Source organism: Panthera pardus, unplaced genomic scaffold (assembly GCF_024362965.1).
Source record: "Panthera pardus isolate Hobbes unplaced genomic scaffold, ASM2436296v1 HiC_scaffold_6, whole genome shotgun sequence".
NCBI lineage: Eukaryota > Metazoa > Chordata > Mammalia > Carnivora > Felidae > Panthera > Panthera pardus.
In genome coordinates, this window is record NW_026526991.1 from 66,652,387 (window position 1) to 66,672,239 (window position 19,853).

Genomic DNA, 19,853 nt, shown 5'->3' on the forward strand with positions numbered 1-19,853 from the left:
GAGGGGAGATGACGCCTCTTTATTAAGGTTAACACCAAGGAAAGCATTGAGAAGGAATACACAGTGGAGGAGAAAGGGCACACAAAGTCACTACTCAAGGAGGTGGAAGGGAGGCACATCAGTTAAGAACCTCAGGACAGCCACATGCTCCATGCCCTGGTTGTGAGGGAAAAGAGGAAAGGAGAGGGGAAAGCGCCATGATAGCCTGGGGCTCACAGAAGGGTCTGAAGCCCCCTGAACCTAACACCAGAGCCACAAGCCCTGCCCCTCAGGGCTCACACACTACTGCACGAGTCGACATATGTAACACACACAAGACATTATGGAGGCAACACCGAGAGGCAGCGGGCAGGGACAAATTGACAGGAAAAGGAACTGAAGTTAAGCAGGTGTAGCCAGGAGAGAGACAGTTTTTGGCTGCAGCCTCCAAGAGTCCCTCAAACGTCCCCTAAATCTGGGCTGCTGCTGAGCACCCCCAAGTCTCTGCCTGTGTACTGGGCTCTTTGTTCTCTAAGCCCCAGTGAGTGGATAAAGCAATCCCAGATGAAGTCAGTGACAAGGCAGGATCCGCTCTGCATGCAAAAATCCTAGAGGTTGAGCTATTATGTCTTCATGCACATTCATAGCCAGCTCCTCCCAGCCCAGGGGCCCTTGGAACCCCATTCACTTAGATTCCTAGGGCTGCAGTTCCCTCCTCAAGCTTCCTTTACCAATCAGCAGCCGCAGAGATCTGTGAGGGGGAGAGGCTTCTGCAGAGCGCTGAATATCTTGGATTTCAGCAGAAGGGTAAATTTTCTGTTGCCAGAACAGAATACCCTCAATTCCTTAGTTTCTAGGTAAATCGTTAAGAGATTATTTGCCATAGTCCTAGATAAGTCCTTTTTCAGAATAGAAAAAGCAGAATTTTATTTACACAATTCAGGGGTTCTCCTGTTGGCCGGGGAGGGGGAATGGTCAGGGTAGGGGGTGGAAGGGAGTCCAGAGATGGGCGCTTCCTCTCCCGGAACCTCACCTTTCCGCAGTTTGCTACGTCTCCCTCGGTTGGGCAGAAGGGATTCTTGACGCTCCCAAAGTCCTTCACCCTATAAATCCTTCCTCGAGGGAGTCTCTCTGCCTGACCCACATGAGCAGCGGTCGGAGTGAAGCATGCTGCACCGCACCGTTCAGTCCCCTCGCGTCATGCACTCGGAAACCCAAAGCCAGCCCGGGAAAGTAGTGCCCCCTCGGAGTCCCCTCACAGAGAGGCCTCGCCCTCCAGCTGCAGCAGGGTAATGTCGGGCAGATCGAGGGGCTCCACAAGTGGCCCGTCCCCCCCAAGGAGACCAGCACAGGGGCTCTCGGGGCGCTCACAGTGACTAGTGGGTGTGGCGGAGCTGGGCATCTCCTTCTCCTCTTCTTCATCGTCGTCCTCGTCCTCAGGATCTCGACCCAGCAAACCGCTGTCCCCGATCCCAGGCGAAGGGGTCTCCGGCTCTTGGCGGGCACCCGGGAAGCTCCCCTTGCCGCCGACCACGCCCAGACCGCCCTGGCGGGGCGCCGTGGTCATAATCTGGCACATGGAGACGATGGCCCGCTGGTTGGCGCACACGTCGTCCGAGAGCACCTGGATGTGCGAGGCCTGCTCGTCCAGGGCCCCCCGCATGGCCCTCACGTCCTCAAACAGGGCCTGCAGCTGGGCCTTCAGGTGCTCCATCAGTTCCTTCATGCCGCCGTTGTACTCCCCGGAGATCACGTCCCCCACGGCCGGCACGGTGGACACCTCCAGAGGTGCCGGCATGTCGCCGCCGTCCTTGGTCATGATCTCCAGCAGACCGTCCTCCATTGAATGGCAGAAGCGGGCGGTGGCGGCTCTGGGTCCGGTCCAGCCCGGCCTCCGGGGTTGGGGGGTGAGGTGGGGGAGAGGGACGGGGAAGGGGGAGAGGTCCCCGGAGGGGCGGGGAGGAACCGAGGGCAGAGGAGGCTCCCGAGAGGGCAGGGAGCCGACGTGAGGAGACGAGTCCCGGGCGGAGGGCGCGGGCAGGATCGGGGGAGGCCGGAAAGAGCCGGCGGGACGAGGACCCGGCGAGAGTCCCGGGCCGGCGACTCTCCGGCTTGCCCCGGGGCGAAAGCGCCCAGACCTGCCTCGCCTCCCGAACTGCGCCTGTGTCAGCGCCGCTCTCCCGGCGCCACGAGCTGCGAGGACCCGCGGGTTCTCTGGGTCACAGAAGCGCTCGCGGAGGGGCCCGGGCGGAGGCCAGCAGCGGGTACCGCTCGGGAATACCCCCGGCCATTAACGGGCAGCGCCCGCGAGTGTGCTTGGAGTGGCAGGGGCGGGTCTCCCGGCCTCGCCGCGGATGCTCCCCTGTTTCCAAGGCGACGCACGGCACGTAAATGACGTGTGTCTCCATGGCAACCAGGAAGTAGGGAAGAAAAGGAAGGATGGTTGCGAAGCTGCAGTGGGGCTCGGGAGTCGGAACGGGCGGGTGGGGCAGGAGGGGAGGGGACGCCGCAGTGGCCTCCGCTGAGTGGAGAGAGCGTGTGGCTGCGATGTTTAATCGGGAAGCATGAGAGAGCAGTTTGCTGCATGAAACCCCAGGTCGGGGAGACATCGTCCCTCCCCCCGTCTGGGTGCTAGACCCTGAGCGCGACCGCCTTGGAAGGATTTTCACCCACCCGCAATCCTTTCTCAGAGGACGGCGCCAGAGCCGGGTCCTGCTTCTGTGTCCTCCAGCCGTCCGCAGGAGAGCAGAGAGGGTGGAGAGGCCGACGCTGGTCCCAGACTGGAACTGGGGCGCCGCGGCGCCCCGGCGGTGCAGAGGGTGGGGAGGGCACTACGCAGGGTGTCTGTCGCCTTTCCCTCCGGCTCCTGCAGTGAATCAGCCCTCGCCTCGTGGTTAGCACAGAAGCTAAGAAAGGGTGGGATTCCCTCCCGTCTGAGATGAGCCCCAACCGTTCCTACGCACTGGGAGTTTCTGCAGGATGGTGGGGCAAAGTACTTAAGTTTTGAGAACGAAAGCTCCATAAGGGCAGAGATTTTGTGTCTCCGCGCCCTCAACCGTGGAGTCCCCAGCACCGAAAATAGTGCCTGGCACGTAGTAAGTAAATGCTCTCTGTGTATGTTGAACGAATATTTAAACAAGAACCACCATGCCCCCGTTCCCTCATCCAGAACTCCACAACCCACACAGAGTTGAGTTTAGGAGACCTGAATTCAATTTTGTTTCTGCCATTTAATTCAGAAGTCTTGGATAAATAATTTTCCTGATCTGTTAGGGCATTGGACTGGGTAGTCTAGATTATTCCTAACTCCGAATAACATTCTGCATCAGCTCACAGGTAAAAGGGTAAACTGTTGGCTGTGTGTGGAAGGGATGGGTAAGGACATGGGGGGATGGGTGTGAAGGCAGTTTCCCCTCCGCAGGCCCAGTGGCCACGTACAGACACACACTGAGTGTCTCAACCTTTGTGACAACTCCTTTCCCTATTGGAGAGATGGAGTGGGGAAGGGGGGTGGGTAAGAAAGAAAATTTGAATTTAATATATTTACAGATGACTTGAGATTGAGAAGCAAAAGCACCTGGTCAGCAGCATACTAACGAGTAAATGACCCTATTAATTTGGAGACGCCAAGTGGCCGGAAACTAAAAATGAATTTCATGAGAAGACATAAATCTAAGGAGGAGAAACAAACTGTATCACTTCAAGATGGGGAAGAGCTAGGTACAGCTGAGTGTTTTGCACACTAGTAGTTCAGCCTTAGCAAACGTGTTACCTTTGGGTTTCCCTGGTAAGGAAGAGTGGGGCTGACCCAAAGAAACTTTCCCAGTGCTAAAGAACCGTTTGGCTTATGCCTGTTTCACTATTAAAATAGAAATAAGTGGGGAAATAGCCTAAAAGTAGAATATTTAACCTAAGGCATTGCCGATATAATCAAGTACTTAACAGCCTTTAGAAATTTGTTTTCCCAAAACAACTTTATGAACAAATCAAAACCCCTACGGTGTGATATTTCCTAAAATAAATGATGCAGCCCTATTTGCTTGCTCATTCCTTTCTCCATTCCCCAAACTTGTGGCTCTCTCACCTTGGTTATTACTTCTGCCTCCACCCTGTTCCCCACGGGTTATTCCTAAAGCTTAGGAGACGACAGCAATATTTGGCTTTCCTAAGCACAGCCAAAGTGGACTAGTATTTACCAGAAAAAAAAGACTTTTAGCAGAAAAACTATAGGAAAACTAGAAACAGAGACAACATACACACACACACACACAAACACACACACACACACACACAGAGCTAAGCTTCTACAGCATAAGCTTCTAATCATAAGATAGCAAGCATATTCTCAGGGCATACAGGTTCAACCCCACTGTTCATCCTTTCCTGGAGAGTTCTGCTATAGCCAGAAAAGACATGAATTGCAGGTTTTTTGCCAGGGTCTGTGACTTCACATTCTTGATCAGCACTTCACGTGGTTGATTTCATCTTGCCAGCTTTCTCACCTTTCAGGCGGGTGCCTGCCTTCTACCTATAAAGAGTAACCCTGTCCCTAGTATAGGGCCTCCCATCTTAGCTTTAATCTTACATTAAACATAGTCCCCATATAGTGAGAGCTGGGTTATGTCATCATACAGGGCTTTTTGCCACTATTGTTGAGGATACCATGTATGTTAAGGCTTTCAAGCATAAGATTACATCATGCTGCCCAGAGATGTTAGCATGAAGTCTGCTGAGAGTACAGGGGGTCTGAGCCTAGAGGGAGGGGAAATTATTGGAGAAGCACAAAAGAACATGGGAGACAGGTGCAGAGATCAAGGGGTGTGACTGATCCAGTCAAGTTCCAGGTCAGACATTTGAGAGCCAAGGGTAGGCGGGAAGTTGGGGAGTGGACTAGTAGCAGGACTTGAAAATGTAAGGAGGAGACAATCGGTGCATCAGATTCAGAACCAGATCATTTTAGGAATTGTGTGTCAAAATGGGACTAGGGAAAATGGGAGAAGGGTCTAGCCTCTGAAAAATAAGAGCGACAGATGCAGAGAGTGAAGGAACCTCAGTCAACTGGCCGGGTTTCAGGGCTGGGACTTCTGGACACCAGTGCCCTAGGGTTTGTTGAGTGGGTCCATTCCCATGCAAAAGAGGGCTGAATGGGTACTCTGGCCATGTCATTAGAATATTCACACATATCATGTATGCCACATAGCAAAAAAAAATAATAATAATAATAACCCTGTCTTTCTTTTACCTTCCAGAAACCACCTTAGTTGTTCTATTCCTTCATCCCAGTCTCATGAGCCAGTGGAGTGAAGAGATTCCATGGAGCATAGATACAGGTCTCCATCAGGTACACCTAGTTCCAAACATCACAGCCTCACTAGAATGGTAATTGTCAGTAGTCTCTGCCATTTTCCTCTAACTGGCGTCCAGTTTATTTCCAGTTTCTCTTTTATATAGCTGGTATACTTTTTGCACTATAACTCCAACAACCATGATGAAGATGCTCACTTGACCCAGATCTAGAGTGATGATCAAAATCAAAGTAGAACTGACTGCTATACCTTAGGTCCACGATCCCAGACAGTACTCCCCAGATGTAAGTCTTACGGCATTGAGTTGCCTTATGGCATCTCAGCATGATGTCACATTCAAAAGAAACACATCCAATAGCCAAAAAGAATTAAAAAGCAATTTATATTAATCTCTGGGACTTTATTATAGTTTTTTATTCTTTATTTATTATTTATTATAGTTTATTATAGTCTCTGGGAAAACTCTAAAGGAATTTGCATTCCCAGCACAGAGCAAAAGATCTTCAACTTTTCTTCCCTCCTTCTCTATTCATCTTGTACATCGTGACATAGCTGTAGCTGCCATCCCCTCTCCTTTCTCTGCAGACACCCCCAAACTTTCTCTCAAGCCTGGCCTTTGTTTTCTCATTCCCCTGCTTACTTCACTTCTTGGATGTATTCTTTTTCTCTTCTGCAGGAAGGAACTCCTGGTCCTTGTTTCAGCTCCTTTGATTTTGTTCTCCATTCTGCACCATTCTCAGTGACAGGGGTCTCCTTCCTAGGGGGCAAGAAAGACTGAAAACACCCATTGTTGTGAGTTTGGTCTCTCACCAAACTCTGCCTGGTGTTACAGTCTGTTTTTCTCATTTCCTTTACTCTTGTACAGAGAAATGGGCATGGTACTTTGCAAGGACTTTGAGCTAGTATGAGCCTCCAGCTTGGAGAGGGTGTCCAACCGTCCACACTCTCAAGAACTCTGTTGTCACAGACATGACCATGAGGTTAGACACACACACACACACACACACACACACGCACCTACGCACCCACACCCTCTCTTAAGTCTGAGCAAGACTTCCAGTGGCTTGCTCTATGCCCTTGAACTATTTTTAGGAGTCTTAAAAAGACCATTCCCCCTACATTTCTTTCTCTTCCATATCAGCTTTACTCAAAGCAAGAATTCCAGGGGACCTTCCAACTTCTTATGCAGTCCGAATTTCCACTACAAATAACCCGTCATTCCAATTAAACTTGTTGTGCTGGTGTTCACCCTGTCTCCCCTTTCTGCATTACCCACTGCAACAGCTTCTTTGTGGCAACACCAGCAGAGGCTTATTTCTTCTCTCAGTGTATTATGTCCAATCATTTATCATGTGCCACTCTGGCAGGACTAGTTCCAGTCCAAGTGTTGCTGGGTAGTTGGCCACAGACTGGCATTCGGGGCTCTGGGGCCACCCATGATGCCTGGTACAGGGCCTCATGCACCCTCCATCATTTCCATGTGTTTTCTGCACCCAGAAAGTTGCCAACAGCTCAGGGACTGGTTTGGCCCCAAGTCAGAATCCTCAACAGGCACTGATGATGCTTTACCACCCGAGAACACTCATAATTTTTGGTGCCATAGGACAATTTTGCTTGACAAATTGCCTCTCCCAGAGTATCGGTCCAATTTGGAGGAAACTCTAAGCATCTGGGCAGGGTATGGACTCTGGTATGTCTGCCCTTCCATTTAAAGGAATGTATAGAAATATAGTGTTCCTCTATACTGACTTATGCAGACTTCCCAGCCTCTTCCCACCTGTTGTATCCTGAGAAAGTCTGTAGTATTCTATTGTAGACAACTCATACAAAATGTTGTGGTCTCACTCTTACTGTTACATCTAGTTATGCTCTCTCTCCATACCTCTCAGAGACCCTAAAATAGTATCAGAGGTAGCTTTACCACTTCCTTTTTGCTACGAGGTAGTATCCCAAGGATAAGCAAAGCATTGCCAACTGCATTCTAGCAGCGACTGTGAGGGTGCACTATGCTTCCATTCCATTGCACACATGTGGGGACCACACTACTATTCATGATGGTGTCACACACTGGGTCCCCAAAGGTGACCCACATCCTCAAAGTACTGCAACAGTGCGGGATCTTAGATGGAAGTAAGGAGAAGGGTCCTCTCCCCACCTTTTCCACCCAGCCCCTCAAGCCACTGTTTTAAAAAGTCCCACGTGAAAACAACTCCATCTTCTATGGTCAACCATAAGTTTCACGGTTTACAGGCCCAATGCCTGCTTTGTTTTCTTTAAGGTGCAAGGATCCCCTTCACTCCAGAACTCTCTAGTCCTTTCATTTTGCTTTGCTTTGCTCCATAGCAGTTAACATCCATCATACTGTATTTTACCTGTTTGTTTGTTTATTGCCTTTCCACGAGGGAGTGAGCTCCATTGGGGCAGAGGTTTGGCTTTGTTCGCTGTGATATCTCCGACACCTAGAATAGTGCCTGGCACATGTGCTGAGCTCAAGAAATACTTGTCAAATAGATTAATGAATGAAGGCTGAATCCACATCCAAGAAAAGAAACATCTCCCTTAAGGACATGTAGCCCGCAGAGCTCCAACTCTGGCTTATCTTCGAGAGCAGCATCGTTTTTTGTTTGTTTGTTTGTTTGTTTGTTTGTTTTGGTTTCAACCATTTACTTTCATGATTTGTAGCTTATGTTCACACAATTAAATGGCCCTGTTAGTGACTTATTTCTTTGAACAAAGATACTTATTATCAGATACATAGAAGTAGCCACTTCTTGCAAAACAAGCGTTTGTGGCTTTGAAATGAGAATTATCACCTGCCTACCCACTTGAACCCCCAGTGGTATATTCCACCACTCTCTCCATCTCTCAAAAATAATGAGGCCAAGTTTTGGTCAGAACTCAAGGTCGGAGGACTGCATGCTCTCCCCTCTCCTCAATGTTGTTTGAGAATGGGATGATGCCAAGCAGTGTATCCCCATCCTGTATGTCAAGGAGAGCTCCTGATTTATACTCTTAATCTACTGGAGACAGGCTCCATAAAAGTACCAAGCTACTGGTTATAAGATTGATAGCTAACTGAAAGAGGTGTTATAAACAGAAGGGTTGCTGTGCTTTAAAAAACTAGTGTTTCTCTTCTGTTCGAGTTCCTGAATTGGTAGACTAGTAACGTAGGGTAATGTTAGCCCAGGATACTTTTTACTGTAATAAAATGTAAGCCTTTTTCCCCATTGTTTGTGCCTGCTCTACTTCTAAAACCAAATCAAACCAACACAAAAATTCTCCACATTGATCAAATACATAACAAAGGAGATCTAAGGATCAGTCTTTCTAGAACAGTAAAACCAAAGTAAAATGAAACATCACACATGGATCAGAAAAACAATATTCCAGAAATTGAGGTTAGTCTCTAAAACAATCCAAGGAGAACAATTTCAATAAGATTTTGCTTTTCTCAACAATGTTGTCTAAGTCTCTAAGAAGCAGAGGGAAATTTTATGTGAGTTCACTGGTGATTGCCAGAATGAATGCACTAAGCTGGGGCTTAGTTTCCCTTAAAGTACAATCCTGAGTTACATATCTGTTCTCCTATCTATCCCAGTTCATCCATCACTGTATCACACAACTGCTCCCAGTTGCTTCTTATGTTACTAAAAATCAGTTCCCTCCTACCAATGGCACTAGTGGTTTTTGCTTCTCTGCAAAATAATGAGTACCATTCAAGACACCTGCAGGTGTGATAACTAATAAACTGCCCACAATTTCACATGATTAGAACATTGAAATTGCTGATGTTTAATTGTAATGAGGTCTGTGAGACCCCTAAGTCTCCTCTACTTCATACTTGTGGATTTTTATTAGTGTTTAGGAGGACATTCTCGTCATTGGAAAGAGTGCTTATCGAGAAAGGTTCTTTGGAGTGGAGCACGAGATGATGCCAGGGTGTAATTTGAATTTAAAGTCTAATGGAGGAAAGGAAATAATCAACAGAGATGTGAGAGAGAGGGAAAGGCTAGAAAGAAGTTCTCAGTAAATTTTTAACTCTGAAACAAACTAGCACAGAGAATAGATAGCATCACTCCCTGATCCACTGTGCGGGCAAGACACAGGATGAGGCATTTAAGTCAGATTTTTTAAAGGGCCGCTTTCTTTTTTTCACGTTTCAAGTTTTTATATAAATTCTAGTTAGTTAACATATAATGTAATATTAGTTTCAGGAGTAGAATTTAGCTATTCACCACTTGCATTAATACCCAGTGTTCCTCACAACAAGTGCCCTCCTTGAAACCGACCACCCATTTAGCATCCCCTGCCCACCCCCCCCCTTCAGCAACCTTCAGTTTGTTCTCTGTAGTTAAGAGCCTCTTATGGTTTGTCTCCCTCTCTTTTTTTTCCTTCTCCTATGTTCATCTGTTTCATTTTTTAAATTCCACATATGAGTGAAATCATATGGTATTTGTCTTTCTCTGACTGACTTATTTCACTTGACATAATACACTCTGGGTCCATCCACATTGTTGCAAATGGAAAGATTTCATTCTTTGTGATGGCTGAATAATATTCCATTATATTCCACACACACACACACACACACACACACACACACACACATCTTCTTTATCCATTCATCAATCCATATACATTTGGGTTCTTTCCATAATTTTGCTATTGTTGATAATGCTGTTATAAACATTGGGGTGCATGCGCCCTGTTGAATCAGTATTTTTGTATCCTTTGGGTAATACCTAGTAGTGCAGTTGCTGGGTCATAGGGTAGTTCTATTTTAGTTTTTTGAGGAAGCTCCATACTGTTTTCCAGAGTGGCTGCACTAGTTTGCATTCCCACCAACAGTATAAGAGATTCCTCTTTCTCTGCATCCTTGCCAACATCTGTTGTTTCCTGTGCTAATTTCAGCAATTCTGACAGATGTGAGGTGGTATCTCATTGTGGTTTCAATTTGTATTTCTCTCATGGTCAGCGATGTTGAGTATCTTTTCATGTGTCTTTTAGCCATCTGTATATCTTTGGGAAAATGTCTATTTATGTTTTCTGCCCATTTCTTAACTGGATTATTTGGGGGGGGGGTGTTGGTGTGGAGTTTGAAAAGTTCTTTATAGATTTTGGATACTAATTCTTTATCATATATGTCATTTGCAAATGTCTTCTCCCATTCCATAGGTTGCCTTTTCGTTTTTTTTATTGTTTCCTTCACTGTGAAGATGCTTTTTATCTTGAGGAAGCCCCAATAGTTCATTGTGTTTTTGTTTCCTTTGCCTCCAGAGACTTGTCTAGTAGGAAGTTGCTACAGCCAGTGTCAGAAAAGTTGCTGCCTTTTTCTCCTCTAGGATTTTTATGGTTTTCTGTCTCATGTTTAGTTCTTTCATCCATTTTGAATTTATTTTTCTGTATGGTATAAGAAAGTGCCCCAGTTTCATTCTTTTGCATGTTGCTGTCCAGTTTTCCCAACACCATTTGTTGAAGAGACTGTCTTTTTTCCATTGGATATTCTTTCCTGCTTGATCAAAGATTAGTTGGCCATATAGTTGTAGGTCCATTTCTGGATTTTCTATTCTGTTCTATTGATCTATATGTCTATTTTTGTGCCAGTACTGTCTTGGTGACTATAGCTTTGTAATATAACTTGAAGTCCAGAATTGTGATGCTTCCAGCTTTGTTTTTTTCTTTTTCAAGAGTGCTTTGGCTATTCAGGGTCTTTTGTGGTTCCATATAAATTTTAGGATTGTTTGTTCTATCTCTGTGAAAAGTGCTGGTGGTATTTTGATAGAGATTGCATTAAACATGTAGATTCTATGAGGCCAAGCATTACCTTGATTCCAATATCAGACAAAGACCCTAGTGAAAAGGAGAATTACAAGCCAATATACCTGATGAACATGGATGCAAAAATTCTGAACAAATTCTAGCAAATCGAATGCAACAGTACATTAAAAGAATTCACCACGATCTAGTGGTATTTATTCCTGGGCTGCAAGAGTGGTTCAATATTTGCAAATCAGTCAACATCATATACCACATTAATAAAATAGAGGACAAGAATGATATGGTCCTCTCAATAGATGCAGAAAAAGCATTTGACAAAGCACAGCACCCATTCTTGATTTAAAAAGAAAAAAAAAACCCAACCCTCAACAAAGTAGGGATAGAGGGAACATACCTCAACATCATAAAAAGCCACATCCAAAAGACCCACAGCTAATATCATTCTCAATGGGGAAAAACTGAGAGCTTTTCCTCTATGGTCAGGAACAAGACAGGGATGTCCAATCTCACCATTGTTATTTAACATAGTGCTGGAAGTCCTAGCCTCAAAAATCAGACAACAAAAAGAAATAAAAGGCATCCAGATTGGCAAGGAATAAGTCAAATTTCACTCTTTGAAGATGACACAATACATTATATGGAAAACCTGAAAGACTCCACCAAAAAATTGTTGAACTGATACATGAATTTAGTAAAGTCTCAGGGTACACAAATCAATGTACAGAAGTCTGTTGCATTTCTATACACCAATAGTGAAACAGCAGAAAGAGAAATCAAGGAATCGATCCCATTTGCAATTGTACCAAAAACTGCAAGATACCTAAGAATAAACCTAACCAAAGAAGTAAAAGATCTGTACTCCGAAAACTATAGGACACTTGTGAAAGAAATTGAAGATGACACAGAGAAATGGAAAAACATTTCATGCTCATGGAATGGAACAACAAATATCGTTAAAATGTCTATACTACCTAAAGGGCTTCTTGAGAGTGATGGATATCTGAGACGAAGGAGCCTGAATCTCTTGGAGGACCTGAAAACTGGGCGAGTCTTACTTGTCTGAGATTATCTTGGAAAGAAATAGATTTATATATGTTTGAGTCCAGCTCTGTGATATTTTGGCACCCTACTGCCTGCATTTTAACCACAAATCCAAAGTGAAAGAGCCATGAAGTGATTTTGTGTTTTTCAAAATAGGAAGACTACCAGAAGCTACACAGGTACTTCTCTAATCCATTTCCTCCTCCCCATTTCTATAAGCAACACCACCCTTCAGGCTCTTGCTATCTGATGTCCAGAGGGTTGTATAGCTCCTCAATCTCAGCCTTGCCTCTGCCACTTCCCTTCCCTCTCTTCCCCACAGCAGTTAGAAAAATCTGCCTAAAATTCAGATTTGAGCCTGTTCGCAGACCAGCTTAAATGTTCCAAAGGCTTCTCATAGCTTCCGACCTCATTTTTTTTCACCACTTTATGCCCCATTGTTTACCTTCTAGATGCACAAATCTGCTTGTAGTTCCCATATCCCAGCACACTTTCGTGCTGCCATACCTTTATTCATACTGTTCTCCATGTTTAATGCCTTCCTTGACTTTTTTCCCCTTTATTTTTGGACCTTAATCAGTTGTGAAATATAACACAAATATATACAAGTAAATAAACATATCTGTACAATTTAATGAACAAAGGTAATAGATGTATAATCACTATCTAAGAAACAGATATTGGAATCATCTCCCCTCCCCTCCCCAAAGCCCCCATTGCCATGCTGGAGTCAAGACTCTCTCCTTCCTACGGATGCCCACTATCTTTATTGTCATGATAATAATTTTTCACTTTTCTACATAGTTTGTCACATATTTATACAACCCTAAACAAGATAGTATGATTTTGCCTGTTTTTGAATTTTATATGATGGAATCACAATGAATTTGTTCTCTTGAACTTTATATGAATGGACTCACACAATTTATTGTTTTATGTCCGGCTTATTTTCCTCTTTTTCACAATATTAAATTTGTGAAAGTCATCAGTTTTGGGGGTGTACCTGTGCTTCATTCGTTTTCATTGTTTTACTGTATTCCATTATATGAACATACTGCAATGCATAAATATTTGTATTCTGTTGTGTTCTACCATTGATAGTTCAGTTGTTTTCAAGTTTAAGACTATTACTACAATACTGCTATAAATATTCTAGTACATGTCTCATGGTACATATAACAAGTTTTTCTAAAATAGAAGTTTTTCTAAAGTTTATACATATGGATGGACTTGCTGATCATAGAATATGCTTATATTCAGCTCTACTGGAAAATATCAAATTGCTTTCGAACATGGTTGTCATAATTTACACTCCACCAACACAGTAAGAGTTCTCATTACCCCATATTTTCTCCAACCCTTGGTGTGTCAGACTTTTAATTATTACCTTCTCTCTGATATAATCCCAGGTGCCTAGAACAGTACCTGGCTCATAGTAAGCATGCATTACATATTTGTTGAATGAATCAATATTTCTTAATTTCCAAACATGAGACTTTTCTAATTGTCTTTTTTGTTATTAATAGCTTAAATTAATTGTAGTTGAAGAATACTTCCTATACAATATGAACCTTCCAAAATTTGTTGAAATTTGCCTAATAGAGAAATTTTTATTTATAATCACTACATACATACATCATGAAAGAATATGTGTTTTGCATTTGCTGGATGCAAGTTTTAGATATATACATTAGTACAAAATTAAAGAGATTTATAAAGTGTTTATAAAAATTTTCTATATCCTAAGTTATTTTGCTACTTATATTACAAGTTACTAAAAAGGGGTTATTATAATCTTCCACTATATTTCTGAATTTACCTTTTGATAACTGATAATTTTTTCTTTATATATTCTGATGCTATAAGTGTAATCTAAATTTTTTAATTGCCATAATTTCCTAGTGAATTGAATCATTTTCATTATTAGGTGGTTTTCTTGTTCACTAATAATGTTTTTTGCCTTAAAGTCAATTTTGACTGACATTAATAAGAGTTGCACCCGCTTTCTTTTGAATGGGGTGCATGATGTATCCTTTTCCATTCATCTACTTTCAACCTGTTTCCTTAAGTTTTTTATTTGTTTGTTTGTTTGTTTGTTTGTTTGTTTGTTTGTTTGTTTTGAGAGAGGGAGCACAAGCAGGTAAGGGGCAGAGAGAGGGAGAAAGAGATTCCCAAGTAAGCTCCATGCTGTCAGCAGAGCCCCACATGGGGCTTGATCTCACGAACCATGAGATCATAATCTGAGCTGAAATCAAGAATCAGATGCTCAGCTGACCGAGCCACCCTGATACCCCAATGTTTCCGTAAGTTTTAGGTATTTTTCTGGTAGGTAGAATATAATCAGATTTTGTTTTGTTTTGCTTTTTATCCATTTTGACAGCCTTTGTCTTTTATCTAAAGCATTTGGTCTAATTATATTTAATATCAATACAATTAATATTTGGTTTAAACTATATTTGTAGACTTATCTATTTCTAATGTCTATTAGATCTTACTTCCTATATTTTGAAACTCTTTATTAAGTGATGATTGTTATGTTCTTTTGCTAAACTGACCACTTTACCATTATGAAATGGCTTTTCTTTATTCCTGGTAATATCCATTGCTCTAATATTTACTTAATCTCTATTAATAAAGCCATTTCAGCTTTTTAAATTAGTATTTGCCTGGCATATCTTTTCCATTTTTTCTTTTGTCATATGTATGCCTTTATGTTTAGAATATACTTAGGTCTTACTTTTTATCTAAACTGACCATCTCTACCCTTTAATTAGGATATTTAGACTACTTACATTTACTACAATTATGATAAGATTGGTTTTCAATCTCTCATCTTGCTGTTTGTTTTCTGTTTGCCCCATCTGTTCTTTGTTTCTTTCTTCTTATTTCCATTCCAGTGTTTACATTACTTGAATTTTAAAATGATTCCTTTTTACCTTCAATACTGACTTAATAACTCTCCTCTTTTCTTTCTCTTTTTCTCTTTTGCTTTGCTGTTAGTATTGCTTTAGAACAATTCTTTCCAATAGAATTTTCTGTGATGATGGAATTGTTCCATATTTTCACTGTTCAGTATGGTAACTACTAGCCACACGTAGATACTGAACTGTTCTACTGTGAACTACTAGCCACATGTAGATATTGAACACTTCAAGTGTGGCTAGTGTGACTAAGGAACTAAATTTTTAATTCTATCAAATTTTAATCTTAATAGCCACATGTGGCAAGTAGCTACTGTATTAGACAGTGGAGCTATAGAGTTTATAATATAAGCCTGCACTTTATTACAGTCAACCTTGAAATAGTGTTAAGCACCTCACAACATATTTTCATTTCCTCCTTTATATCCTGTGTTTTTGCTGTTATATCTATTACTTGTACATATGCTAAAATATCAGGTACATTTTTATTATTTTTACATTAGTCACATCTTTCCAAGAGACTAATATGTGGGAAATATTTTTTATATTTTATTTTATATTTCATCTTCTGTCTGTTTAAAATGCTCTTTATTTTACATTTGTTTTTGAAAGATATTTTTGCTGAATAAAAACTTCTGGGTTGGCCTTGTCCTCTGCCTTGCATAGCTTTTATAAGAAATATGCTGGCATTATTTTCTTTGTTCTTCTGTAGCAGAATGGCAAACTTTTCTGTAAAGGGCCAGATAGTAAATCTTTTAAGCTTTGCAAACCATAAAAGCCTTTCAGACCACTGCAACTACTCAACTCTGCCATTGTAGCACAAAGCAGCCATAGCAAATACATAAATGAGTGTGTGGGGCTGTGTTCCAAATAAACTTTACTTACAGAAACAAGAGATGGGCCAGATTTGTCCCGCGGGCCATAATTTGCCAACCCTTGCTCTATATGTAATACGTCTTTTTTATCTGCCTGCTTTTAGAAATTTTTTCCTTACCCTTGGTTGTTAGCAGTTTGATTAATATGTGCCTTGGCATGTTTTGTTTAAGTTCATTCTACCTGGATTTCATGCGCTTTCAAATTTGGAAACTTTTTAGCCTTTAAGTTTTATTTAAATATAATTTTAGCCCCCAACTCCTGAAACTTCAGTTGCATATATATTAAACTGCTTGATGTATCACTTTTGCTTGAGATCACTTTTGCTCTGACCCTTTCTTTTTCAGCCTTTTTTCTCTCTGTATTTCATTTTAAATAGTTTTTATTTCTGTGTCTTCAAGTTCTCTAATCTTTTCCTCTGTAGTCTATAATTTGCCATATTCCTCCTGTAAAATTAAACAACTTTTATTTATTTTTTAAAAATGTCTTTAGGGGCACCTGGGTGGCTCAGTCGGTTAAGCATCCGAGTTCAGCTCAGGTCACGATCTCGCAGTTCGTGGGTTTGAGCCCCACATAGGGCTCTGTGCTGACAGCTCAGAGCCTGGAGCCCGTTTCAGATTCTGTGTCTCCCTCTCTCTCTGACCCTCCCCCGTTCATGCTCTGTCTCTCTCTGTCTCAAAAATAAATAAACGTTAAAAAATGTCTTTAATATTTATTTAGTTTTGAGAGAGAGAGCAAGACAGAGACAAAGTGTGAGTGGGGGAGGGGCAGAGAGAGATTGAGAGGGCCACAGAATCCAAAGCAGGCTCCAGGCTCTGAGCTGTCAGCACAGAGCCTGATGCGGGGCTCAAACCCACAAACCGTGAGATTGTGACCTGAGCCGAAGTCAGACTCTTAACCGACCGAGCCACCCAGATGCCTAAAATTTAAAAAATTTTAAATTTGATAATTATGATTTTGTTCAATATTACGTTTGAAAATTTGCGTCACATTATCACGGTATTACTTGACTCACAGTAACATTTTACATATTTAAATTCAATACAACCACGAAATAAAACTATTTACTTAAACAGTATAATTCTCCTTTCATAGAAGTGGCTTTGTGTAACAAGTTTGATTTCAAACTGTCATTACCATTCTGCTCTTTGGCCCCCAATGTCCAGAGACAGGCACATTTCAACTCATTTCTGTAACGAATATTTTATAACCAGCTCCCGAAGTTTGCCATTTCCTTTACCCTTGTAGAAATTCTTTAAAATGCATTAAACAAGGATACTATTTTTTTGTCTGGTTAGATGGAATCCATAAGTGGACCCACTTTCTGGCATGTCTGCTATCAATTTCTCTGAAAACAAGGCCTTCAAAGCAGTGCCCAAACCCTGAGTCAGACTATTTCCCTACAGTTGACCTTTAAGCCAACAAACACAATCCATTATGTTTGAAACATTTCTAGAAGGCAGCCTAAAGTCGCCTTTAGTTAGCTTGCTCCTTTTTCTATTCTAAGCAAAAAAAAAAAAAAAAAAAAAAAAAAAAAAAAAAAAAAAAGAATTTGTATAAGAATGCAAAAGAATGTATTTAACTTTATGAAATATTTCTAAGAATATCTACTGAATCTTAAATCTTGTTTCCACTGAACAGGTGAAAATTTGGGTGCTCAGAGAATGGTAGCACTTGAGATAAAGGCCTTAATTCGTTTATGTAGAGAACGTACTAGTTCTTGAAATTTCCGTCAAAACCACTGGTGAAATTCTATAATGTGCATCCCTATTTCTTTTCCAAACAGGTATATTGTGAGGTCTGCCTTACACTCAGATGCACATCAATGCTTGCAGGCAATCCAGATATAAGTTTATTAAATGCCCCTGCCCCTTTCTTTTACATGGAGCCCATCTGTGAAAAATGTTCTCTTCACATTTCCCTTGGCCAGAAGCTAAAATATTTAAAAGTATTAAACAATTTTCTTCATAAATGATGATACTCCTTAACTTCCAAGTGTCTGATCCCTTATAACTGTAATTCTGTAATGCTCAGAATTAAGAATAATCTAATTTTCAGTATCAGGGCACTATATGTCATCAGCTTCACAGGAGTTGTCTGAGGAATCATGAGGTTCGGCCCACGGAAGATGTCTGCGATCCATCACTCAAAGATTCATCCATAGCTCTAAGTCATTCAGCTTGTTATTCTTCAGTAAGATTATTGCCTTCTTCAGAATACCTATGGCTTACAGATTTAATTTGAACACTCAATTTTTAACTTATTTGATTTTACATTTTTATTACTTCTTACACTGAACTTATTTGCATTCTCCTATACTGTACATAAAATGTTTCATGATACCAATATTAGTATTAACAATAAAATTACAGAATGATGTTTAGGATTCTTCACAGTCTGTTTTGTTATTAGGATATATTCCACCAAGGAAGGACAAAGTCTTGCATTCAAAGGTCATTTGAAAGAAATCTTTTGTGTGTGTGTGTGTGTGTGTTACCAATCACACACTTAGGTTTACTTAATTTGTTTTCAGTTTCAGGGATTGCCCTTTTTTCCCCCTCTTTTTGACTTAATTTACTTTTTGAATATGTAAAATAATTACATGATTCTAAAGTCAAAACTATATCAAAAGGTTTACTCAGAGGAGTCTCTCTTCTAATCCTACCCCTGATCCTGGTTCCCCATCTCCACCCACCTATAAGTAACCATTGTTATTCATTTCTGGATTATTCTTTAATGTCTAATTTTATATAAGAAGTAGCTATGACAAACATGGATGGAACTGGAGAGTGTTATGCTAAGTGAAATAAGCCATACAGAGAAAGACAGATACCATATGTGTTCACTCTTATGTGGATCCTGAGAAACTTAACAGGAACCCATGGGGGAGGGGAAGGGAAAAAAAAAAAAGAGAGGTTAGAGTGGGAGAGAGCCAAAGCATAAGAGACTCTTAAAAACTGAGAACAAACTGAGGGCTGATGGGGGGTGGGAGGGAGGGGAGGGTGGGTGATGGATATTGAGGAGGGCACCTTTTGGGATGAGCACTGGGTGTTGTATGGAAACCAATTTGACAATAAATTTCATATATTAAAAAAAAAGTAGCTACGACATATACTGCTCTTCACCTTGCCTCACATAATGTATTGTGATGATCATTTCATAGCAATGCAAAGAAATATTCCATAGTCTGTATGACTATGTCTACTATGTACTATAATTTATTTACCTATTCAGTTCCTCTCTCTTAATGGCACTTGGGATATTCATAGTCTTTTGCCATTAAAAATAATGTCACAGTGAATAACCTTGTGCATGTATCATTCCAAATTTGTACAGATGTACTTTTAGAATAGATTCCTAGAAAATGTGCTTGCTGGGTTAAAGGGTGAATGCATCTATTTGTAATTTTGCTAGATAGTACCAAATTCCCTTCCTTGAGGGCTAAATCATTCTACACTTTCAACGGTGGCATATCAGTATGTCTCTTTCCCCTGTCCTTCGGCAACAGTGTGTTCTCAAACTTTTGGATTAGTGCCAACACGGTAAGAAATGCTACCTCAGTGTAATGTAATTTGCTTTTCTTTTTTTGAATGAGCGGAGTATGTTTTACTACTTTAAGGGACACTTGCATGAATTTGTTAGCTATGTTTATGTCTTAGTATCTATGTGTATGTGGAAAATACATGATTTATGTCTTTTTATTTCTAGGAGTTCTTTATATGTTAGATTAACTTTTTCCCATGGCTTAAGTTGCAAATATTTTGTCCAGTGAATCCTTTGCTTTGGCCTTACATGTGGTATTTGAGCCATGCAATTTTTAAAAAATATTTATGTAACAGAATTTATGTCTTTTATTGATTCCAGATTTTGAGACCCAGAAATGCTTTCCTACTCATGTTTTCTTCTATTATTTTTAAGGTTTCCATTTTTGTTTTGTTTGGTTAACTAATCCATG

The 19,853-nt window shown here is 41.4% G+C and overlaps 1 protein-coding gene and 1 pseudogene across 1 annotated transcript; both read right to left on the minus strand.

The window, feature by feature from the left end:
* On the minus strand, window positions 1-2,617 carry CCDC184 (coiled-coil domain containing 184). Its single transcript, XM_019419188.2, has one exon. The coding sequence runs from the start codon at window positions 1,820-1,822 to the stop codon at window positions 1,235-1,237; it is 588 nt and encodes a 195-aa protein (XP_019274733.1). The 5' UTR covers window positions 1,823-2,617; the 3' UTR covers window positions 1-1,234.
* The window catches only part of LOC128774991 (ERO1-like protein alpha), a 26,157-nt pseudogene continuing 8,914 nt past the window's right edge, over window positions 2,611-19,853 (minus strand).

Bases quoted from the DNA above. Each gene is read 5' to 3' on its own strand.
- CCDC184 (XM_019419188.2), bottom strand. From the start codon at position 1,822: ATGGAGGACGGTCTGCTGGAGATCATGACCAAGGACGGCGGCGACATG.